Below are 20,914 nucleotides of genomic sequence, written 5' to 3'. Positions count from 1 at the left end.
TAGTCTACCAAATATAATTCCCTGTAAAATTTCCTTGAGATGGGATAACCGTCATTAAGGCACAAGTAAAAACTTTTAGATGACATTTTTCCACGTGCAAGGTTTCAATCAAACTTGCTATTTGATTATCAAAACTTTCAAAGCACTTTCGATTTGTCTTAAGCCGCAGGAAATTCAAGGGGAAGGATCTGGAAGGATGTCTGCAGATTATTTTCAATTTTTTGCAATAGACATCAATGAGAGGCCTGCTCAGACTTTAGCTGAAAACCGCCTCACCTCGGGCTCATTACAGCGCAGACTGGCCCATAATCCCCCTTAATTCCTTGTTGTCGTTCATTCTCTCTTTAAACCACTCTATTCCAGCACAGCCAATGAGTGGAGGGCCTGTGGAGGCAAACAGGTATTGGCTTTTCCTCCCAGGTATGCAGTCTATCTTTGTAGTTCTCCACAGGAGTCAGCGAAGCTATCACTTACCGTGCCAAACTCATTCCCTCCACCTTAGACGTTACCAGCAGATAATGTCAGTGCCAGACTTGCATTCATTAGCATCGGCCCGGAATTGAGAAGCCCTTTGAGACAGAGAGATGGAGAAGACCTAAGCGTAACCCTTCTGTGGGCTTTATGATGATTCTTCAATGCATTAGTTCAATTATGCATTTTAAAGGTATCCTGTAACGCAAAAAGCAGTGGGTGTCGATATCTATATAATATCCTTTTTTTTACCTCATTGATTCCCTACATTCCTGTTTTAGAGTACACATGCCCTTCCAACAGTGAAGAAACATAGATATTTTGGCTACTGACGATAAGTTTGTCCAGAAGCTGTTACATTTGCTTTTTAACTATGAACATTAGCTGATCAAATTTAGTGAAAAGTCTAGAGCGTATGGCAAGAAATGTCAACGAACTGCTTTAACCCTTTTTCTCAGATGTATTATTTTATCATTTGTTTTCTTTTTTCCTTTTCATAACTCGCACATGGACACACAAACTAGCTCCCATACATTGTATTTAAACCCAGATATCTAACATTCAAAGAGTGTCTTTCAGTTCACTGTAAGTTACTATTTAATTAAGCAATATATGGCTACAAAAGCCAAGTAATGGTATTACACAGACTAAAATAAAGTACTTTAATTTTAAACCTGTTAATCAGAGAAATTGATGCCTGACATCAAAGTATCAAGAATGTATAATTTTGTAATGAGCAGGAACAGTGATTGGTGAATTCTGCCTGACATCTTTTGTGTTCCATGGATGAAAGTCCTACAGGTTTAAATCGAGTGTGCGTAAATGACAGAATTTTCATTTTTGATTGAACTATCCCTTTAAATCATTGGTTACACTTTACAATAAGATCCCATGTGTTAACATTAGTACATTTATCATGAGCAAACAAATGAACAGTATATATTTTTTTTTCAGCATTTATTAATCTTTGTTCATATTAATTCATAGTGCATTGATTAAAAAAATAGGTCATAATTTATATTAAGTGCCCTAACTACTATGTACTAACTTTAAATACATACAAGACTATGCATTTACTGTGAAACTACATGCTGTTCTGTAAAATTCCCTCATTCGCTACTGTTGAGGTACAGGTAGGTTTAGGAGTAAGGGTATGGTTAAAGCTAACAGCGTAACTACAAATATAATGAAATGAAAGCAATTAAAACGCAACATGTACATAATAAGTGCATTGTATTAAATGGTTAGGTACAGAGTAGTTAAGGCCACCTAATATAAAGTGGGCCCAAAATGATTAGAGTATGTTGAAATTAGCATGAACTAATATAAATAAAATCAGTAAAAGTATTGTTCATCGTTAATTCATGTTAACTAATGTTGTTAACTAATTACCAATTCATAAGTTTAGATAACCCATTAACATGAACCAAATGTCAAAATAATCTAGGGTCATATGAGCGCTTGCTTTAAATTTCATTAATCTTTTCTTTGGTGCAGACATAAAAAATATAATACAATAATCTTGTGTATCTGATCAGATAAAATGTTTTACGAGATAATGTTTTGGATGCTTTTGATCCTAAAACGCATGTTTATTTCTGAAATAAACCAACTCTAAAGGGACAGATGTTAAATGATTGGACCCGATCTATGTGTAAAAAAATACAGAACCATATGTTGTGTACATTTTAAATAGGCAGCCATTACTGGAGGACATTTCCAAAACAGTGGCGGCTAATACCTTTAATCCTTTGAAAAACAAACACAAAAGTTATAAATATACGGTTTCATATTCAAACATCTTTTGAACATTTGTTAACCCAGAGCATACGTAAACTAGGATAGCATTGCATTTAGTAAGAGCTACACTCCTTGGTGGACCTGTGTATTTGACCATACATGAATAAACTTACAACAGGGCGTGTGCCACATTCCCAGTTGTAAATTCTGTCACAGTAAACTTCAGCACAGCACTTACAAAATCCAGCAAAACACAGGACCCATCATGCCCAGAGAACTGACTGATAGCCTTCATAATGGGCAGTTTAGGCAATGTTGTGTTAGAGTTTCCAGCAGGCCTTTGTCCATTTGGGTTTGTTTGGCCTGAGGCATGGCTCACTGGAGAGAGTTAACAGCAGAATAAATAACCATTTTTGCAGTCATTATTACGCTTAGTGCATAATATGCCTGAAACTTGCATTGGTCCTACTCTGGTTTGTTCCAGTTTACTGGTGTCTTAAGAAGGGCCAAGGAGATTATGATGGGATGTCTGTCAATCTGCATCCAACCCAACCACCCCCCTGGTGCTATCATGGCCTCTCCTTGATCTTGTGCAAATTTCTCACTTCATAGGGGATGAGGGGAATTGGATCGTGCAGGCAGTTGAGCAAAGGGCTGTTTGGATGTTTATTCATTTGCTCGGCGCTCCATCCAAGAATGCAGAAAAGTGGACCTCTGATACACAGTTTCGATCAAACTTTAATGAGGGTGAATAAATTAGTGACACAAATTATGTTGTTTTAGAATTTTACATCAAGTTTGTCTCTAGTCAGGCTTTGTACAAAATTCTGCATATTTAATGGCGACAAATACTCTCATTTCAGAAAAAGGCACGAGCCGTATGCTTTCATCAACCAATCTCTGTGATACACTCAAACGTTCAGCTTGAAATACACATACAGAGGGAAAACTTGAGATCAAGTCAATCAACAGTCTGTTTGAGGCATAGTCTTCCTCTGAGAACTCAACTCTGACGCAACACAGTCATCTCTATCTGAAGTCTGACTGGCTCTATAGTCCCTGTTTCTGCACCACATTTAGGGCAGGTGAAGTAGATATCTGCGATGGTGTGGCTCTTGAGGCAGTAATAGCAGAAAATATGGTTGCAGCCGATGGAATGGGGCATGGTTGGCCACTCCCCACAAATGGCACACACTGTGCAGTAGGTCTCCTCTGAACAGTCTCCACCTTTCAGCTCATTCAGAGGGGAGAACAGGGAAGAGACCCTGGCCTTCAGTTTCCACACATTAATGAGAGGAAGTAGGAAGATGAGGAACTCTGCAAAGCCATGCCACAAAAGCTCTCGGTTCAGGAACTGGAAGTTGATGTCCCGTGGGCCTTGATGTCGGCTGAAGACAGGTTGTACTCCCAACAACCTTTCTGTCAGAGTAGGAAAGGTGCCTTTCTGTAGGAAAAGAAGGAAGTTGACCAGGCTGGCCACTTTGGTGAGACCTGAGATGATGTCAAGTGCTTTACGGGCTTTGTGCATGTTGGACTCTGCAGGGTGGCTGAGGAACAAGCTATGAGAGCGCTCTTTGAGCCACTTTTCACCTACAGTTAGAAGAGCAAACCAGAGCTTCTGTTGCCGGCTCATGGACCTGTACTTTTGGCCCGAGATCAAAGCATTCTTGTACCGGATGTTGAGCAGCGACTGGCCCACAGTGGCACTGTTGGAGTAGACTGTGAACCTCCACAAGAGAAGCTGGAGAAGGGCCTTCAGTTCTGGTTCCACAGGGGTTAAGAGCCCAGGCTTGAAATGCAGGAAACATTGGGTGAACTGTGACCAAACAAGCTGTTCCAGTGCACCATCCAGTTCAAAAGCATCCAGCTGACTGATTCTCAAAACCCGAGATAAAGGGCTTGGGCTGGCCTCTGCGAAAGGCTTGTCACCTCCAGCTCCAGCTACAAGCAGAAGAAGTGAATGGTTATGCATTTTTGCATTTCAGTTGAAATCACTTTTCACATGTAAAACCCATCCTAAATTCCCTTTTAGCTGTGCAGGGCAGAGGCACAGTAGGTCTTATGCTGTTCCCTATCGAGATTCAGTTGGAGGACAAATCACATCACAGGAGATTATCCCAACAGCACAGGCTTGGAAAGGCGGTAAACATCCGCAATGTGGAACTACTTTACTTTGACGGCTTTTATATGGGATCTAAGAACTGTGACGTTTGGCAATTTTTCATGGAATGCTTTTGTATCAGGCCGAGTTTATCACTTTAAATGCAATGGGTAAAAAATGAGAGCCAGGAGCCATGGTGACCACCACTTAGCCCTCTGTGTATCATTGATATGATTTGGACAATATCTGCAATAAACTGGCTTATAGAAATCTCAGGATATGTCTAAAAATCTTTCTTATTTCAGGTCAGATTCAACTGTGCCCAATGCATTTCACCTGTTTATGACAAAGAAAAAAATAAGAAAGAATGAACGTGAAACAGAAAAACCAATTGAATGATTACCTTAAAACATAAAAAAAAAACTGTTGGGGACTATAGCGATGTATCCTTTCTTAATACAGTCAAACACTTGACCTTAGCTCCTGTTCATAGGTTGCATATATGTTCAGATCTACTAGCCGAAGGAACAAAAGAAAGGGGGCGGGGGAGTTGGGTACTTGGCCATGTGAAAAATCAAAACGTGAGGCCACTTGGAGGATACAGCTTTTCCATTTTCTCGTCATATGCTTTTATTGAACAGTATACAAGTTATGAATATGTTTTATTTGAGAACATAATATTGACAGCAACCTATCAATAGTAATGTGACTATTGTCAAGGGCCTGTCAATAGTAATGTAATTATGATGTAGAGGATCACACAGATGTTAGCTCGGGCAAGTAACATGTCTTATAGGCCTGCTATCAATATCAGGATTACTATTGACATGCTCTCTCAGACTTGCCAAATATATAACAACAAGACACTTTTGTCAATGTAGCTGCCTATAAAAATTAAGCATTTGAATGTACAGGGCTTTAACCAGAGATCTGAAAATCTATGATTCTTATGTAATCTGCCAAATTCGTAATCAATGGCTGTGTTTACCTCTACTGTTCTCAGAAGACCTGGCCTAAATAGAGCGCTGTGTTTCATACAAATTCACTGAGAATTACACGTTTACTTTGAGGTTAACTCATGGATTGTCGCAAGGACATTTTTTTTTTACTGTAAATTGCCAAAAAGAATATAGTCTGGTAAAAAAAAAAAATACATGTATATTTAAATAAATGAATAATAGTATATTTATAATTTACAGAGTTTAATTAATGCTGAAAACAACTGGTCATTGGTCATGGTTCGTTCATGATACCGAATGCATTAACTAATGTTAACATATACAACCTTATTACAGTGTTACCATTTCAAAAGAATATGGCTACTTTGTTATTTATGATGTGAAATCAACCCCACTGCAACAAATAAGCTGAATTTCCTAGAAAATGGAGCCCATCTTCAGTCTGCAAAATGGATGTGGAACACGCATATAAGGTTATATCGGCAGAGTCAAGCAGCATTAAATGACAAATGCCTGACACCACCACAGGCTATAAAACATGTTCTCCTGAGGCAGCCCACTGGAGGCTCAGGCTTGCAGTTCTGCAACTGATAAGCTGGGTCACAGAGTCACCTTGGGCTTAATCATTACAAGGCAGTAGGCCATGGAATTCCTGCAGCCAGTGGATTTTTAGGAGGCCAATACTTTCTTTGAATCTGGGATTCAAAATCTAAATCTGGAAATAAAATTATTGTTGGAATTTGAAAGATTTTAATTTAAGATTCTCTATTATTTCTAGGTCACTAATAAAATTTGCAAATTTGTTCAATTAAATAAGTTTACTCATTTTGTACAAAATGACATATTTCTTTACAATTACATATTTCTTTACTTCCATTAAATATGCGCTTTGAAACATTCTCAGACCATGCTGGGATAACATGGATCACCAGATTTTGCACATAACAGTGGACATCATGCCAGATCAAATTTTTGCGATCTTTAAAGTAAAAGCAGGACATTAAAAATGCTAAGCAATTCTGAAATTCATGTTAATTTGCCAATTCAACTTTTGACTCGTATATTCTAAATTGCAATGAATACATTAACAGTTATAAAAAAAATAAAGGTATATTTTTTTTTATATAATATATATATATATGGACTTAATTGGGTGGCCAAAGGGATTTAAGGGTGTGTTCACACTTGTAGTTTGGTTCTCTTGGTCTGGACCAAAAAAGAAAATTATACATTTAGACCTGGTTCGATTAGTGTTTTTAACACCGAACCTAATGATACAAAACCAAAGGCATCTGAAAATGTCACAACCTGATTTGACAGCTTTTATGACGTATATTTTTTGACGGAACTTGACGATCATCCAAAACAATGCTGGCTGCTGGGGAAATGCGCTAGTTATATTTATATCTTTATTAGGGAAGCACTAATACCACTTTTTGTCATCCGATTCCGTAATCGGAAATGTCAGTATCGGAAAATACTGATCCGATACCAGTATTGTTTTTTTTTGCATAATCAGTTCAGAATATTTGTACATTATTGTGTGGAACTAATTGGGAGTACTCTTTAATATTTAAAGAAACACAAACCTCTAACTACATATTATTGCAATATAAATGTGTAGCTTATTAAGAACAATTTTATTAGCAAAATGAACAGTAATTCCAGTATAAGTGATCAGTAGAAAAGCTGTTTTTTTTGTTGTTGTTTTTTTTTGTGCAAAAACAATTCAACTTGTATCTGGACTTTAAATGATTCAGATCTTTTTTGTTAAATTTATTTGTAAGATATCAGCTCACTTTTCATTCACACAGTAATTTTTTTGGAACCCATTCAACTTAAATATTTATTATCATTTGTAAACAAATAATAATATATTATAATAGTAATATATCTCAATCATGCACCTTTAACTTTTAAACCCTCACGCTTTTATTTTGACATTCTGAACTCTCCAGGAAGTCCTGTATGCGTGTCTGTTTGTAGCCAAGTTCACAGTAGATTAATTCACTTCTTATTCATATTCTGGTAAAAAAAAGCACACCCAGTGCCGTTCTAAATGCATATTATAAGTGAACCGAACTTTTGAGCATCTACATCTGAGATGTTGTTCGCGAGTAGCGCTCAACTATTGCACGCCGCGTGAAGGCTAAAAATAGCCGTGAGTGTGTGTAAACAGAGCAGCGCCATTCACTGACGCGCTAGAGCTGTGTGAGAATTTGATATATTTACTCATAAAACACAGCCTTTTGTGATTCACAGAGCTATCGCACATCTTCAAATGGCTTTGAATAAAATGCTTGAGTCATATGTACTATGTGTTTTTATGGTTCTTTTATGTAATTTTTTGAGCTTGACAGTAACGAACATGTCCAACACACAGTATCGGAAATGGATCAGGCTCGTCGGACCGATACCCGATCCATCTAAAAGCTTTAGTATCAGAGCCGATACTGATCCAGGTATCGGATCGGTGCATCCCTAATATTTATATATGTATATATGGGGGTATTTTTACCAGCTGAGAACAAAAGAAGTGCTAATAAAATGTGTCGAGTCAAAACAGATCCAGAAATTCCTCCATTGTACACACAAATGAATATATGCTGGAAGGATGGCTGACGGCGGTTCCGACACCTGTACTGAACCGTAATGGGCAACATAACTCCTATGATGAGAAGAACCAGGTATGCTTGAGGTCAGTATTAGGGAAATTACTTCCTGTTTTTGGTCCGTTTAGACGTCTTTGGTCCATGTTGCATTCATATATCAATCGAACCGCACCAGAGTTTGTTTGGAAGCAGACCGAGACCGACTATTCCGGCGGTCTCGGTCCGCTTATTTGGTGCGAACCAAGGTTCGGGTGACAGCGTTCACACTTGTTCAAATGAACCGCACTATCAGAGCAATCGCACCAGAGTTCGTTTTAATCAAACCAAATCTGCCAAGTGTGAACACACCCTTATTCTCTTTAGCGTAACATCTAAACTCCTGTAAAGCAAGTTGTCACTGCAAATCATGACCACTCATGTGAGATGAAGAGTTCAGTCATATCAGTAACCTTATAAAATCCCTTTTATACTATATGGTGTGGATTTCTACAATGGCATTTGTAACTGAAAACGAATGTGTTTGAAAGATGCAGCATCCAGGGCACTAGGTGTCAGTGAAAGCCAATGTAAGCGACTTCAACATACATAAATTACTGAGTTCACCTTTAAGTCTTACGCTTCCTCTATATCAGGGGTGTCCAAACTTTTTTTAGTGAGGGCCAAATACAGAAAAATAAACAAAGGGCCGGGCTACACACTATATTGACACATGAATACTGCGTTTTTACGACCTGGCTTGTTACTCAAGGTCTCAACATAAAAAGGAACAGGAACAAACAGTTTAGGTTTTAAAATGAATAAAGAACTGTTTATTATTAAAGTAAAAAGTGTGGTATGACTCAAATACAATGTCAGTTGTGTGCGTTTGCAAAGAGTCAGGTTAATAACTGGAACTGCACTGCCCGTGCACTGGAACGACAGGCCTGCAGGTGGCACAGGTGGTCGTAACATTGTAACTCACCTATATGTACTCTCATCGCATGCTATCGTGTAAAAATCAAAAGCACCAGCTTTGTCTCTCAGCTGAAGTTTCACGTTAGCTGACAAGTCCTCGATTCTCCGCACCACTGTATTTCTGGATAAGCTCACGTTGTTGAAATCCTGCACTTTCTCCGGGCACATTATTTCTGTGACTTTGATGAGGCACTGCTTTATGAAACCACCGTCTGAGAACGGTTTGCCGTGCTGGGCAATAAGTTTAGCGACTTCATAGCTTGCTGTTGTGGCGTTTTCCTGTATTTTGTTAGCACGGAAAAAAAACTGTTGTTGAGCTTGCAGACTAGCTGCCATTTGCTTTGCTTGACTTTCTGTGTTCGTTCGGCACCGGTGTACGATGTGTAGCTCTGATGTTTGGTTTCATAGTGCCGACGGACATTATAGTCTTTCATCACAGCAACATCTTCATTGCAAATCAAACAGACACACTTTCCGTTGATTTCTTTGAAAAAATATTCATTTTCCCACCGTGTTTGAAATCTTCTACACTCACTTGCTATTTTTCGTTTCTTGGGTGCTGCCATTTCTGGTGACTCGCGGTAAAAGTTTTTCTAGCGGTAACGGTTGAGAAGCACCGTTTCTGTGGCTGGCTGCCTGGCTCCATCTAGTGTTGAAACTGAGAAGTGCAACAGAGTTGAGCTCAAGCTTCTTGTGTGGGCCATATTCAATTATATTTTCAGAATTTGCCGCGGGCCAATAAAAACTGGACCCGCAGGCCGTAGTTTGGACACCCCTGCTCTATATAATTATATGTGTGATTAAAGTTACATAGCCCTGATGCTCATCGGTTGACAGAAGTCTCCTAGTTTTGCATTCCACTTTTAACTCATCATATCCATTTTATTAAGAAAACTGATGGGGATGTAGAATTTCTGAATCTACAAGGTGATGTCATCCTGAAATGGGATTACAGGACTGCTAAAATACCCATCCTGTGACTGTTCTAATTGTTCTACTGCTGTATCATAAAATATGAATGTCTGCAAAAGCACTCTGGATTCAAGGTCTGGCCTAATGTCTCATCAGACTGCCCCGTTGCCCTAATTACAAATGAATCGCAAGAGCCACAGCCTAACAAAACTTAATATCCAAGAAACATCTTTTAAAACAAGTCTGACACAAAGCTATGCCTTGCTTAATCTTGTTTGCTCAAAATGTTAATTAAAATAATGTATTGATTTTGTGAGTATGAAGGTGGAAGTTTTAAAGCCTTAAGTACTAAGTAAAAAAAACTCATGAAACATTTAAAGACAGAGGCAGCAGTAATGACTGTAGAGAACAGTTAATATATGAGAAAATTGTTAAGAATCATATTTAGGGCAGTCCAGTTTTGATCTTGGTTTCAATACATTAATCCTGCAATTTTTCATCACCTATATATCACATAACGCATTTGCATAAAAAGCATTTAATAGCTGTGTTCTTGTAAAAATGTATCATTTGACTAGAAGCAGCAGTAGCAAAACACACCATCCATATAGTATAACACATCTTGAAACACTGCCCTGAGTTAAACTGTTTTTGTTTGAGAATTGTTTTTCCTCTCACCCTCATCCAGATTTGGCCCAGCACAGTCATGTAATGCAATATTAAAAGGCTCTCTGTTTATATAGATGGAGGAACTTGGTAAACATTTTACCCACAAATGGGATAAAGACTCAAGCTCAGTTCTAAACACATCGGCAAAACACAACAATAATATAGCCTGCTTTTGAAAATCTTAATCCATTTAAATGCGACACTGCCACAAATCTATAGACAACCTTTTGACCTGGACTGAGATCATACTGCAGTCTGACTTTAACTCTATTCATTATGTTAAGTGTGCTATATGGGCCACTTAGAGCTCAATCAAATCAACAGCAATCAGACGTCCTAATTCTGCATGATGACAGCATCTCCGATCATTTTAAAACTTAAAATTTACCATGGTAACCACAGTTTCAGCCTAGCTTCATTAGTTACTACAGTTTTATTTATTTACTTACTACTTTAATTCCTATTAAATTATAATCAGATCTTTTTCAAACGGTATAAGAAAGGCTTCAGAATATTTCAGTAATTTTATTTATTCTATATATTATACTTATTTCTTTATTTAATTTTTTATAACAGCAGAGGCCAATATCAAATACCATCCTGCATTAACTATTGTATTTTGGCAGACACTGTGGTTAAAAAGTTTTTAATGGAAAAGTGAAGAAAATAACTTCAAAGCAAAGTGAAAATATGACATGATTATTGTTAAAGGAATATTTCGGGTTCAAAACAAGTTAAGCTCAATCGACAGCATTTGTGGCATATTGTTGATTAACACAAAAATGAATTTTGAGTCATCCTTCCTTTAGTAAAAGCAAAAATCAGGGTTACAGTGAGGCACTTACAATGGAAGTGAAAGTGGCCAATTTTTGGGGAGTTTAAAAAGGCAGAAATGCAAAGCTTATAATTTTATAAAAAGCACTTTAATTATTCTGTTAAAACTCATGTTTTATCTGAGTCATTTTAGGGTTTATTGGCATTACATCGTCATGGCAACAAAGTTGTAAAATTGGCTAGAACTTGACACAGAAAAGGTTAGTTAGTAATATTATCATACTTAAATCATGTTTATATGCATATTATGTATGTCTTGTGGCTATCATTTTGAAAAAGTGAGTATTTTAACATTCAGAAATTAGCCCCCATTCACATCCATTGTAAGTGCCACACTGTAACCAAGATTTGTGCTTTTCTTTTTAAAAAAGATAAGGAGGGAGATATCAGTTAAGTTTTGTGGTAATCAAAATTATGCCACAAATGATGTTGCTTGATCTTAACTTGTATAAACCTTGAATTTTCTTTCACGAAATAGATCTAATCTATTAAGAAGTTATTTAGAAGTAGTAATAGGGGTTCATTAACATTTTCCTTTGCTGTCAGATAGTATATATATATATATATATATATATATATATATATATATATATATATATATATATATATATATATATATATATATACACACACACACACACACACACACAGGGTTGGGGAATAACAGAATACATGTAACAGGATTATTAATACAAAATATAAGTAACTGTATTCCACTACAGTTACAATTTAAAGTCCTTTATTGACAAAAGTAGCATTATTTTATCTAATTTTACAAACAATTGCTTTTGTCATGGTGATATATCACTGTCAAATACATATAAATACATTTAAAAATTTATAATTGCAAGAAAATATCTGACTAAAGAAAGAAATATTTTGTCATTTTGCATAACTTAACCACTACTTTACATACATAAAATGAAAAAAAAAAAACTCCTAGAGAATTTTATCAGATTTTGACTTTCACTTTATCAATACATTTGTATTAATTTTAAAGATTTTATTGTTAAATAAGTGCATTTCATGTTATAAAAACCTGTGTAAACCCATAAGTTAAATTAAAATAAGTAAATAACTGTGTTTTATGCATCCTTACATTTAAATGACATGTAAATCAAGCATAAATTACCCATCACTACATTCCCCTGTCACTATCATTACAAAATACAACATAACGCCAATAAAAAAGGATTTGGCCTGAATAAACAAAATTAATTTACTGTGTATTGAAAGAATCAATTAACATTTCTATGTGATGTGCAAAGCAAAGCAACTACATTAAAATGTAAATAAATGAGCTCGTAGAGACACATTTATTGTCATTCATATTAATTTGGATATAATATCTACTTTAAAAAAAACAACAAAAAAAAACAGTTTGCATGTATTTAAGGTTTACGTGCATGCAGCTTCTAATTAGAGGAGTTTTATTTTGGAGAAGGAATATATACTTCTGTTCAAACACATGCTGTTTCTGAGCATGCACTTTTCCTCCATCAACATGTTCGCTGCTGTCCGAGTGGATTCAAAAGAAAGTAATCTTATGGTCAATCATAACATCTGTTATTATTTTTGTAATATGGGAACTACACAAATATAACATTTAGATGTATTTTCATAAATATCCCAAACAGTTCTTAATGTTGGAAGGAGACATTCAGCAAGTTGCTGGTTAACTTCGGTTTAATGATGATATTTTAGGATATGTAGAATACAAAACGAACAGCGACAGTTATCTAAAGAGTGTTTGTCCATCTACATGGTATTATTTCAAAGCAGCGTGTGCTTATCTAAGCAGCTCCTCGGTGGATCTACATAGGTACAATTTCTACATTTACTAGCATTTTAACAATGAGGACATTTTATTTAGTGGAGTTAGCCTGTGATTCTTTAAATTAAATTAAGTTTAAGGTTACTGTTGTGTAATTAACTGATAGATTATATACTATTTGTTTTGCTCCCCATTCTAGCCTAAAGAATATTGAGGGCTCAAAGGACTTGTTTGGACTAGTTTCCCACCCTTGTTTGAACAAGGTGGATGTATTTTGTTGTTTGCATGGTACAAGTTTCCGAGGTAAGTAACGTGTGTGTTTGTTTACTATATTCCTTTATTTGATCTAAATTGGCAACATAAACTGTTGTGTACATGCACAAGTTTGATCATTTGTAGGGATATATTTCAATCCAACGTGAATTTAACCAGCCTTTTTTTATCTCTCTGTTTCAGGTGTTTGCCGAGTAGCGCTTTACAAACCAAAATCTACCAAACACAAGTATGCAGAAGTTCATTAGCACAGTTCGCTGATGACTTTATTTCTCATCAGAAGTCATTGGAGTCGGAAAAGACTTCTGGTGAACTTGCTGAGATTCTCTTGATTCGTTACTTAAAGGTATTATTGTGGTCTTAGTTGTTTAATGCTGTTCTGTGGTTCAACATACCTGGATTTTATACAGAATTATTCAAGCTTGTCCCAAACTAAAAGGTATAGTTTACTAAAAAATAAAACCTCTCATTTACTGACCCTGATGTCATCCCAAAGTCTATGACTTTTTTCTCCCGTACACAAGATTTTTAGAAGAATATCTCAGCTCTGTTGGTCCATACAATGCAAGTGAATGGATACCAACATTTTAAAGCTCCAAAAAGCACATAAAGGCAGCATAAAAGTAATCCATAAAACAGTAAAGTGGTTTAATCCATATATTCAGAAGAGATAGAAGTGTGGGTGAGAAACAGATCAATATTTAAGTCCTTTTTTTACTATAGCTTCAGAAGACATATTAACCAAAATTCTCTCATCATTTACTCACCCTCATGCCATCCCAGATATGTATGATTATACTGAAAAAAAAATTCATAATTTGGTCAATTCTCACCTACCAACTGGATCACTTAAAAAAATATAGATTTATACTGGAGTCGTATGGATTACCTTTTATCTTGCCTTTATGTGCTTTTTGGAGCTTACATTTTGGTCCCCATTCAATTAACCTACAGAGCTGAGATATTCTTATAAAAATCATTGTTTGTGTTTTGCAGGAGAATGTCATACACATCTGGGGTGGCTTGAGGGTGTGAAAATTATGAGAACATTTTGGGGTAAACTATCCCATTAATGGTGAGTGTACTGAAAGGTTCTAATATGTTTGTGATAAGCTCAGACAAAATCTGCGCATGAAGAATATGCTTTCTTAAGAACATTTCTTAAATGTTCTAAAAATTCCCAGTCACGTTCATGTTTTTTTTTTTTAATAGTTTGGCTAACTGTGTGATGCTTTTAGCAACCATTAAAAGTACAGTATTCTCCAGTCAGGTTCATTTAACACATTTTACCATGTTTAAATTCCATCGACAAAATCCTGCAGATTTTCCCCAAAAATCTGCTTGGAAAGAGCCAAATCGCCAACAGATGCCATCTTGGCCTGTGCTTTCCTATCTTCAGACTTTTTGTGAATGTTACAAAACTATGATTTTGGGTTGGGTTTTGGATAATTCACAATGTTTAGGCTGAATAACACATTCAACATGTTAAACATGAAACACTAGATTAAAAATGTACTTTCAGGTTCAACATAGTGTCCACACACTTCCTGTGCTGCTGAGAGAAGACGCCTCAAGATTATTCAAAACATGCGGTGTAAATTACTTTATTCACACATTTCTAAATAATTTAACCGTTTTTGAAACTTAAAGGTGTACCTCACCCAAAAATGTTAATTCTTTCATTATTTACTTACCCTCATGCCATATCAGATGTATATGACTTTCATCTGCAGATCACAAACAAATATTTATAAGAGTATTTCAGCTCTGACACCTTTTAACGTGCATCGTATGGGCTTACAGAACGGAGATATTTTTCTAGATGTGTTCTGCAGAAGAAAGTAAGTCATAAACATCTGGGATGGCATGAGGGTGAGTAAATGATGAGAGAATTTTCATTTTTGGGGGAAGTATCCTTTTAAAGGACAGTAGAAGAAAAAAGTGAGTAAATAATGACAATTTTTGTGCAAACTATTCTTTTATGTAGGTGTGTATTTTGCCACGTTTTTCTATTTCTGCATTTCAGGGCTAAAGATTAAGAGCCAAATGTTGGATATTCACCAGCTGCCCCGTTAACAATGGTCAGAGAACTCACAGATGCTGCAATTCACTAGAATCTGGAAATGTCATTGTTCTTTTTTCTCCTGTTTTCTATCCAATTTGGCATGCCCAATTCCCAATGTGCTCAAAGTCTTCATGGTGGCTCTCTCCTCAATCCGGGTGGTGGAGGACAAATCTCAGTTGCCTCCACATCGGAGACAGTCAATCTGTGCATCTTATCACGTGGCTTGTTGAGCATGTTACCGTGGTGACTTAGCGCGTGGAGACTATTCGCTATTCTCCGTAGCATCCACGCACAACGTGCCACGTGCCCCACCGAGAGCCACATTATAGCGACCACGAGGAGGTTATCCCAATGTGACTCTACCCACCCTAGCAACCGGGCCAAATGGTTGCTTAGGAAGCCTGGCTGGAGTCACTCGGCACGCCCTGGATCCAGGTGTGGTAGTCAGCATCTTTACTTGCTGAGCTACCCAGGCCCACCAATTGTATTATTCTTGAAAGTAATCACCCACCTGCCCAGACTTTTCAGATTTCTTTTTAAAACTGACTGCTAGAATGTCAAGGATCTGCAAAGCTGTCATTACTGCACATGGATGAAGTAGTTAAACTAAAAGTTCTGATTTTTTTTTTCAACTTGTAATAGTAGTTTTTCACATTATTTATGTCCTGACTATTGTAATCAGTTGAATGCCACTTTGGTAAATAAAAGTACCAATTTCTTTCCATAATAGCAAAATCTGTACGTTATTCCAAAATGTTGGCCACCAGTGTATTTGGTTTAATTATTAAATTAATATGGCTTAAAAAAAAATGCATATTCATGATTTCAAAAACATATATATTTTTAAGTTGTATAATATTAAGTTTGGGGAACTTTTTTATTTTTATTTGAGGATAATTCAAATAAACATTAGTAATTGCATATTTTTATTTGAACAAAATTATTTTTAATTTATAGTTTCTGAGAAAAGATAATTGTAAAAGTAAAGGCAATCAGTTTTAGTAAATTCAGTCAATATTTTTTTAAGTTAGTAGAACTTATACGGGTTTAAGTGTTTTTAAACACTCCAGAAATTGGCCCCATATACTTCCACTGTAAGTGCTTCACTTAAAGAAAAGGATGAATCAAAATAGTTGTGGTAATCAACAATGACACAAATGCTTTCGATTGAGCTCAACTTATATTGAACCTGTATTCCCTTAAGCTTTGAATGTGGCATGACTTCAGAACTTCTTTCCAATAAATGGATTAGTTTCATACTGTGTGCTGCCTCTGTAGTCTTGTTTGACAGTAACCGAAGAATGAGAAAATAGAATTGACATTTATAACGCATTATACATAGTTCTAGTAACTTGACCTAATCGACTTCATCTAATGTGATATAAACATGTAGGCTAAAAAAGACAAGAAGGCTTAAATGTAAGAGAACACAACTGATTCAAGTTAAATGAACACTATTCATTTCTGAGCTCGTGGATATGCTTGTTTTTCTCAACAAAAACATAACAGGATACAATATAAACATGATAACTATTATATGCTGAGTGTTTATACCTGTCCTGTATGTTGCAAAAATGTCACTATTTCAGAGATTTTAAAGTTTTTGCAGACAAATCTTATCCTAGTTTTTTTTGTCTATATTTTTCTTTTTATTAAGAATGATGCAAAAGTACAGTTAACCTACATTTAGAGAACAAAAATGCATTTATTTTGACTGTTTATTAATGTATTTGAATAAATAAATAGAAAATTGACATGTTCTTTTTTTTTAAACACTTCTGAGAGTTAATTCAAACCTGGGCTTTTGCAGAGTACAATTGCGTGTTATATATATATATATATATATATATTTATTATTTATAGGCTCCATGGCTCGGGAAGCACTGGCACCGTGGTCGGTTCATCTCAAGTTTAATAACGCATCTGGAGCACAAGTTTTGGTCAAGAAAACAAAGTGTCAAACAGACACGTCCAACCTCCGCTAATGTATCTGAATGGATCTGTAGATGGATATGCTCCACCTGTTTTTCATATGGGTCAACCCCCCAGTTAAAGTAATACATTGATACATGATTAATCTTTTATGCCGACATCACCCAAGGAAAGAGCCGCAGGTGAGCTGAAATGGCACACACTCCCTTCCAGTGCTAATTCAAACAGACATGAAACAATAACTAAAGTGCTTGGGGTATTCAGAATCAGAATCAGAAAAAGCTTTATTGACAAGTACGTTTTTTACGCATACAAGGAATTCATGTGGGATTTCCACGTATTATTACAATTCTCCAGCAGTAGCGTTATCACAATATTCCTTCTCGTATGCATTTTAATAGCAAGGTTATTCCTTTTATAGTTTTGTACAGTTTCCAAATAATTTAATATATGTTAAGATTAAATTGAAGTGCACCTTGTTGATGCATGTAGTGTAATATCTGCACTAATAAGTTAAATGTTTATTTAGTAATTAGAGATTTTTTTTTGTTTTGTTTTTAGTTAAGGACCCTGACAAAAAATAAACCATGGTTTTACTATAATAATATTGTATTAACCAAGACTGATGTCACCATGGTTTTCTGAGCAGAAATAATTGCTTTGATAGAATTAACCATGGTTTTATAACAGTAATACTGTCATTTCTTTATAGTATCCATAATTGTACTATATATTGTAACCATGACAGTAATCATCTTTATATTGTGGTTACGATGATTTTACAACAAATGCCATGGTTAAACTATGGCTACTGTTGTAATGTTGTGAAATGTTTACCAAATAGATTAATCTTTGGATTAGGCAACTACCTTTTTTTCTGAACAAAGCAAATACAGACCAATTCCGAAACCGTGACCTTAAAATCGTGATACAAACCGAAAATTGAGAAATTTTGAATATAACTTTTGTCAGCTGAGGCTTTATTGCGTCAACCAGCACAATAACAATCTGATATTAGACGCGAGAGAAAACAGTACCTTGTGCTCCATTAAACTATATACAGATTTCATATGTTTTCCCACAATGTCTGAATTCCTTTTTAGATTTGAGTATAGCAGATATATTTTGTATAATTACCCATGGCGAGACTGACAGTCTTGAGTCTGCGAGGAGAGATTCTTCCTTCGTTTCCGGGTTATCTCAGTTAACCCCTCCTTAAAGCCGTTGAGCCAATTGAAAATTGCATTTTCCTCTGCTCCGTAGATCACATGCCTCCAATCGTAATTTGTGGCTTTAAAATCTGATTTTAGCGAGGCAAACATGAATTACGAACTGCATGTGGGAGAGGAGTCACTTCATGCAACCCAACTATCGTGCGCTTGCGTCTGAGAAATAACTGTCCAATCAAAATAAGTAGCGTTTGGTCGACAGCACGTTTTAACCAATCGTCTTTAACCAGAGGGCGGACTTTAATGGGCAGCATGTATTCAGCGACGCTGAAGTAGAGGTGACGTGTTGTGTGTGACGTGAGGCATGTAATAAGGTTATAGAGACGCACATTTAGATGAAATAGTGACCCTGTTTTCATACAAGTTATACAGCTACTTGTATTATTTTTTTATTATTATTGAAAGCCCCGTTCACACTGAACACGTTTTTGCGTTGGTCCGCGCTGTTTTTCAGTTGTTTTTTAATGTAAAAATGAGGACGTCTTTGATCGGGTTGATCACGAGACACTCGATCGCGTTCTGTTCTTTTCGTGGCGATCTTTTTAATGAATTAACTTAATACTTTCCAAATCATGCTATACAATGAATACATCATATTTTGGCTACATTTGTGTTCCCCTGCATGTTAGAATCCACAAGAGATGCTCTCCGCTCAATGAATGACGAACAGACTGAAGTATATATAGTCTGTTAATATATATATTAACCTTGTATAGTGAAAAAGTGCAGTGTGTAAGTTAAAAACAGACCAGTCCCTTCACAGTAGGACAGTTTATTGTAATCGGGGATCTTGTAAATTGAAAGTTCTCATTCAATTTATGTTTAAGTTACCACATCTAATAAATGTGATTAATGTCCTGTTAAAATATTCTGTAGTAGATCTTTGTTCACTGTATTTGGGCAAAATAAGTAAAGTTTTTAAAGTGGAAATGCTTTAATCATTCAGATAAATTTGACTGATAGTCTCAATTCAAACAGAAGAAGAGCAAATAGAAATCAAATAGCAAGAATCTCATATAATACATTTATTATTGGAGGTTTTTGTTTCTCATGATACACATACTCAAATAGTCATTGTTAATGAAATCAGGGCTTTAAGGAAAGAGAGGATCTTAAACTATATACTTAAATAGTTTTGTCACACTTGAAACAGTCTATTCATCTGAGACTGTGCACACTATAGGCCTATTGTTGATAAGACTTTTCATGAGCTATTTTTTTTAAAGATGTTTACCCATTTTTATGAAAGAATCAACCATTGTGTAAGGTACTCATGCTGTTCTATGCCCTTTTCAGTATCCTCAAGGTTCAGGTTTTCAAGAAGACAATTGTTCCAAACCTCCTTTGACCTCTATGGATTCACATATCAGAAAAATAATGTGTTTATTTTTAAAGCTATTTGTTGTATACCTGACAAAGACTTGAGATTCAACAATTATTTGAAAAAGAGTCTCATACAGATTATTTATAATTTCTGCAATAATAGGAACAACATGGTCTGTAACTTATGTGAACATTCACATTACCTTCCCTTAGTATGTACTAACTATTTAGCATTTGCAGCACTAATAGATATTTTAATAATTTATCAGTATGTATTGTAAATTATTTACCCCCCTGAATGGTCATTGAACCTACTGTAACCTAGTTAAAAGTAATTTTCCCAGAAAGAGGTAGGATTGATCATTTAGTTTAAACATAAAGTAGGATGATAAGTTATGCACTTAGAATGTGTCTTATGCAATAACAGTTCTGGGCATTTTGCTAATATTTAGACCACTGTCAATATTAGCTGTTATCACTGCAACTGACCTCTAAATGCAAAGAAAAACAACAAAACAGTATAAACTATTCAGTTTACTGAAGAGTTCATTAGCGAAACCACACAATATTGATGCTGGGTTGTGTATGAACTCCATTTCTCTTCCTTGATGTTTTAAACAATCAGCAGAATTAGATTGAAGACTGCATCTCTGCTGTCCCAGAGGCATATTGCTATTGTCCCTTGACTGCAGTAACCATTGTTCTAATGTTCATAATTGCCAATTGAATAGAATCATAGCATTAAAAGCTGCTTATTTGCTTCTCATAATGTAAAGAATGCTTCAAACCTGGTAATATGAGAACCAAAATGCCCTGTTTGAATGGTTGCAGTGGATAACCAGATTTATTAACCCATTTTGCAGGATTGTAATTGTTTTTAAAGCAATGGGCTTTTTAAAGTACGACTGCCTACTGCCATCACATAAACATGATTAAAATAAATATTCAAAATGTTCTTAGTTCAAAACCCATACAATATGGGTTTTAAAAATCATTTTATTGATTTCAGGTCAGATTTATCCATAGGAGCCTTTGTAATTACTTGAAGTAATAGCCATGTTGTGTT

At 35.7% G+C, this 20,914-nt stretch overlaps 1 protein-coding gene across 1 annotated transcript; it reads right to left on the bottom strand.

Annotated features, from left to right (window-relative positions):
• Positions 1–1,428: 1,428 nt before the first annotated feature.
• Positions 1,429–18,669, bottom strand: LOC127635085 (peroxisome biogenesis factor 2-like). Its single transcript, XM_052114864.1, has 2 exons — positions 18,434–18,669; positions 1,429–4,152 (listed from the first exon to the last, which is right to left on the bottom strand). The coding sequence occupies exons 1-2, from the start codon at positions 18,435–18,437 to the stop codon at positions 3,215–3,217; spliced, it is 942 nt and encodes a 313-aa protein (XP_051970824.1). The 5' UTR covers positions 18,438–18,669; the 3' UTR covers positions 1,429–3,214.
• Positions 18,670–20,914: the final 2,245 nt, after the last annotated feature.

The sequence above is a fragment of the Xyrauchen texanus genome, chromosome 42, assembly GCF_025860055.1.
Source record: "Xyrauchen texanus isolate HMW12.3.18 chromosome 42, RBS_HiC_50CHRs, whole genome shotgun sequence".
NCBI classification, from domain to species: Eukaryota; Metazoa; Chordata; class Actinopteri; order Cypriniformes; family Catostomidae; genus Xyrauchen; species Xyrauchen texanus.
The sequence above is the reverse complement of the archived record's forward strand: the minus strand, read 5'-3'. Positions and strand labels throughout refer to the sequence as shown.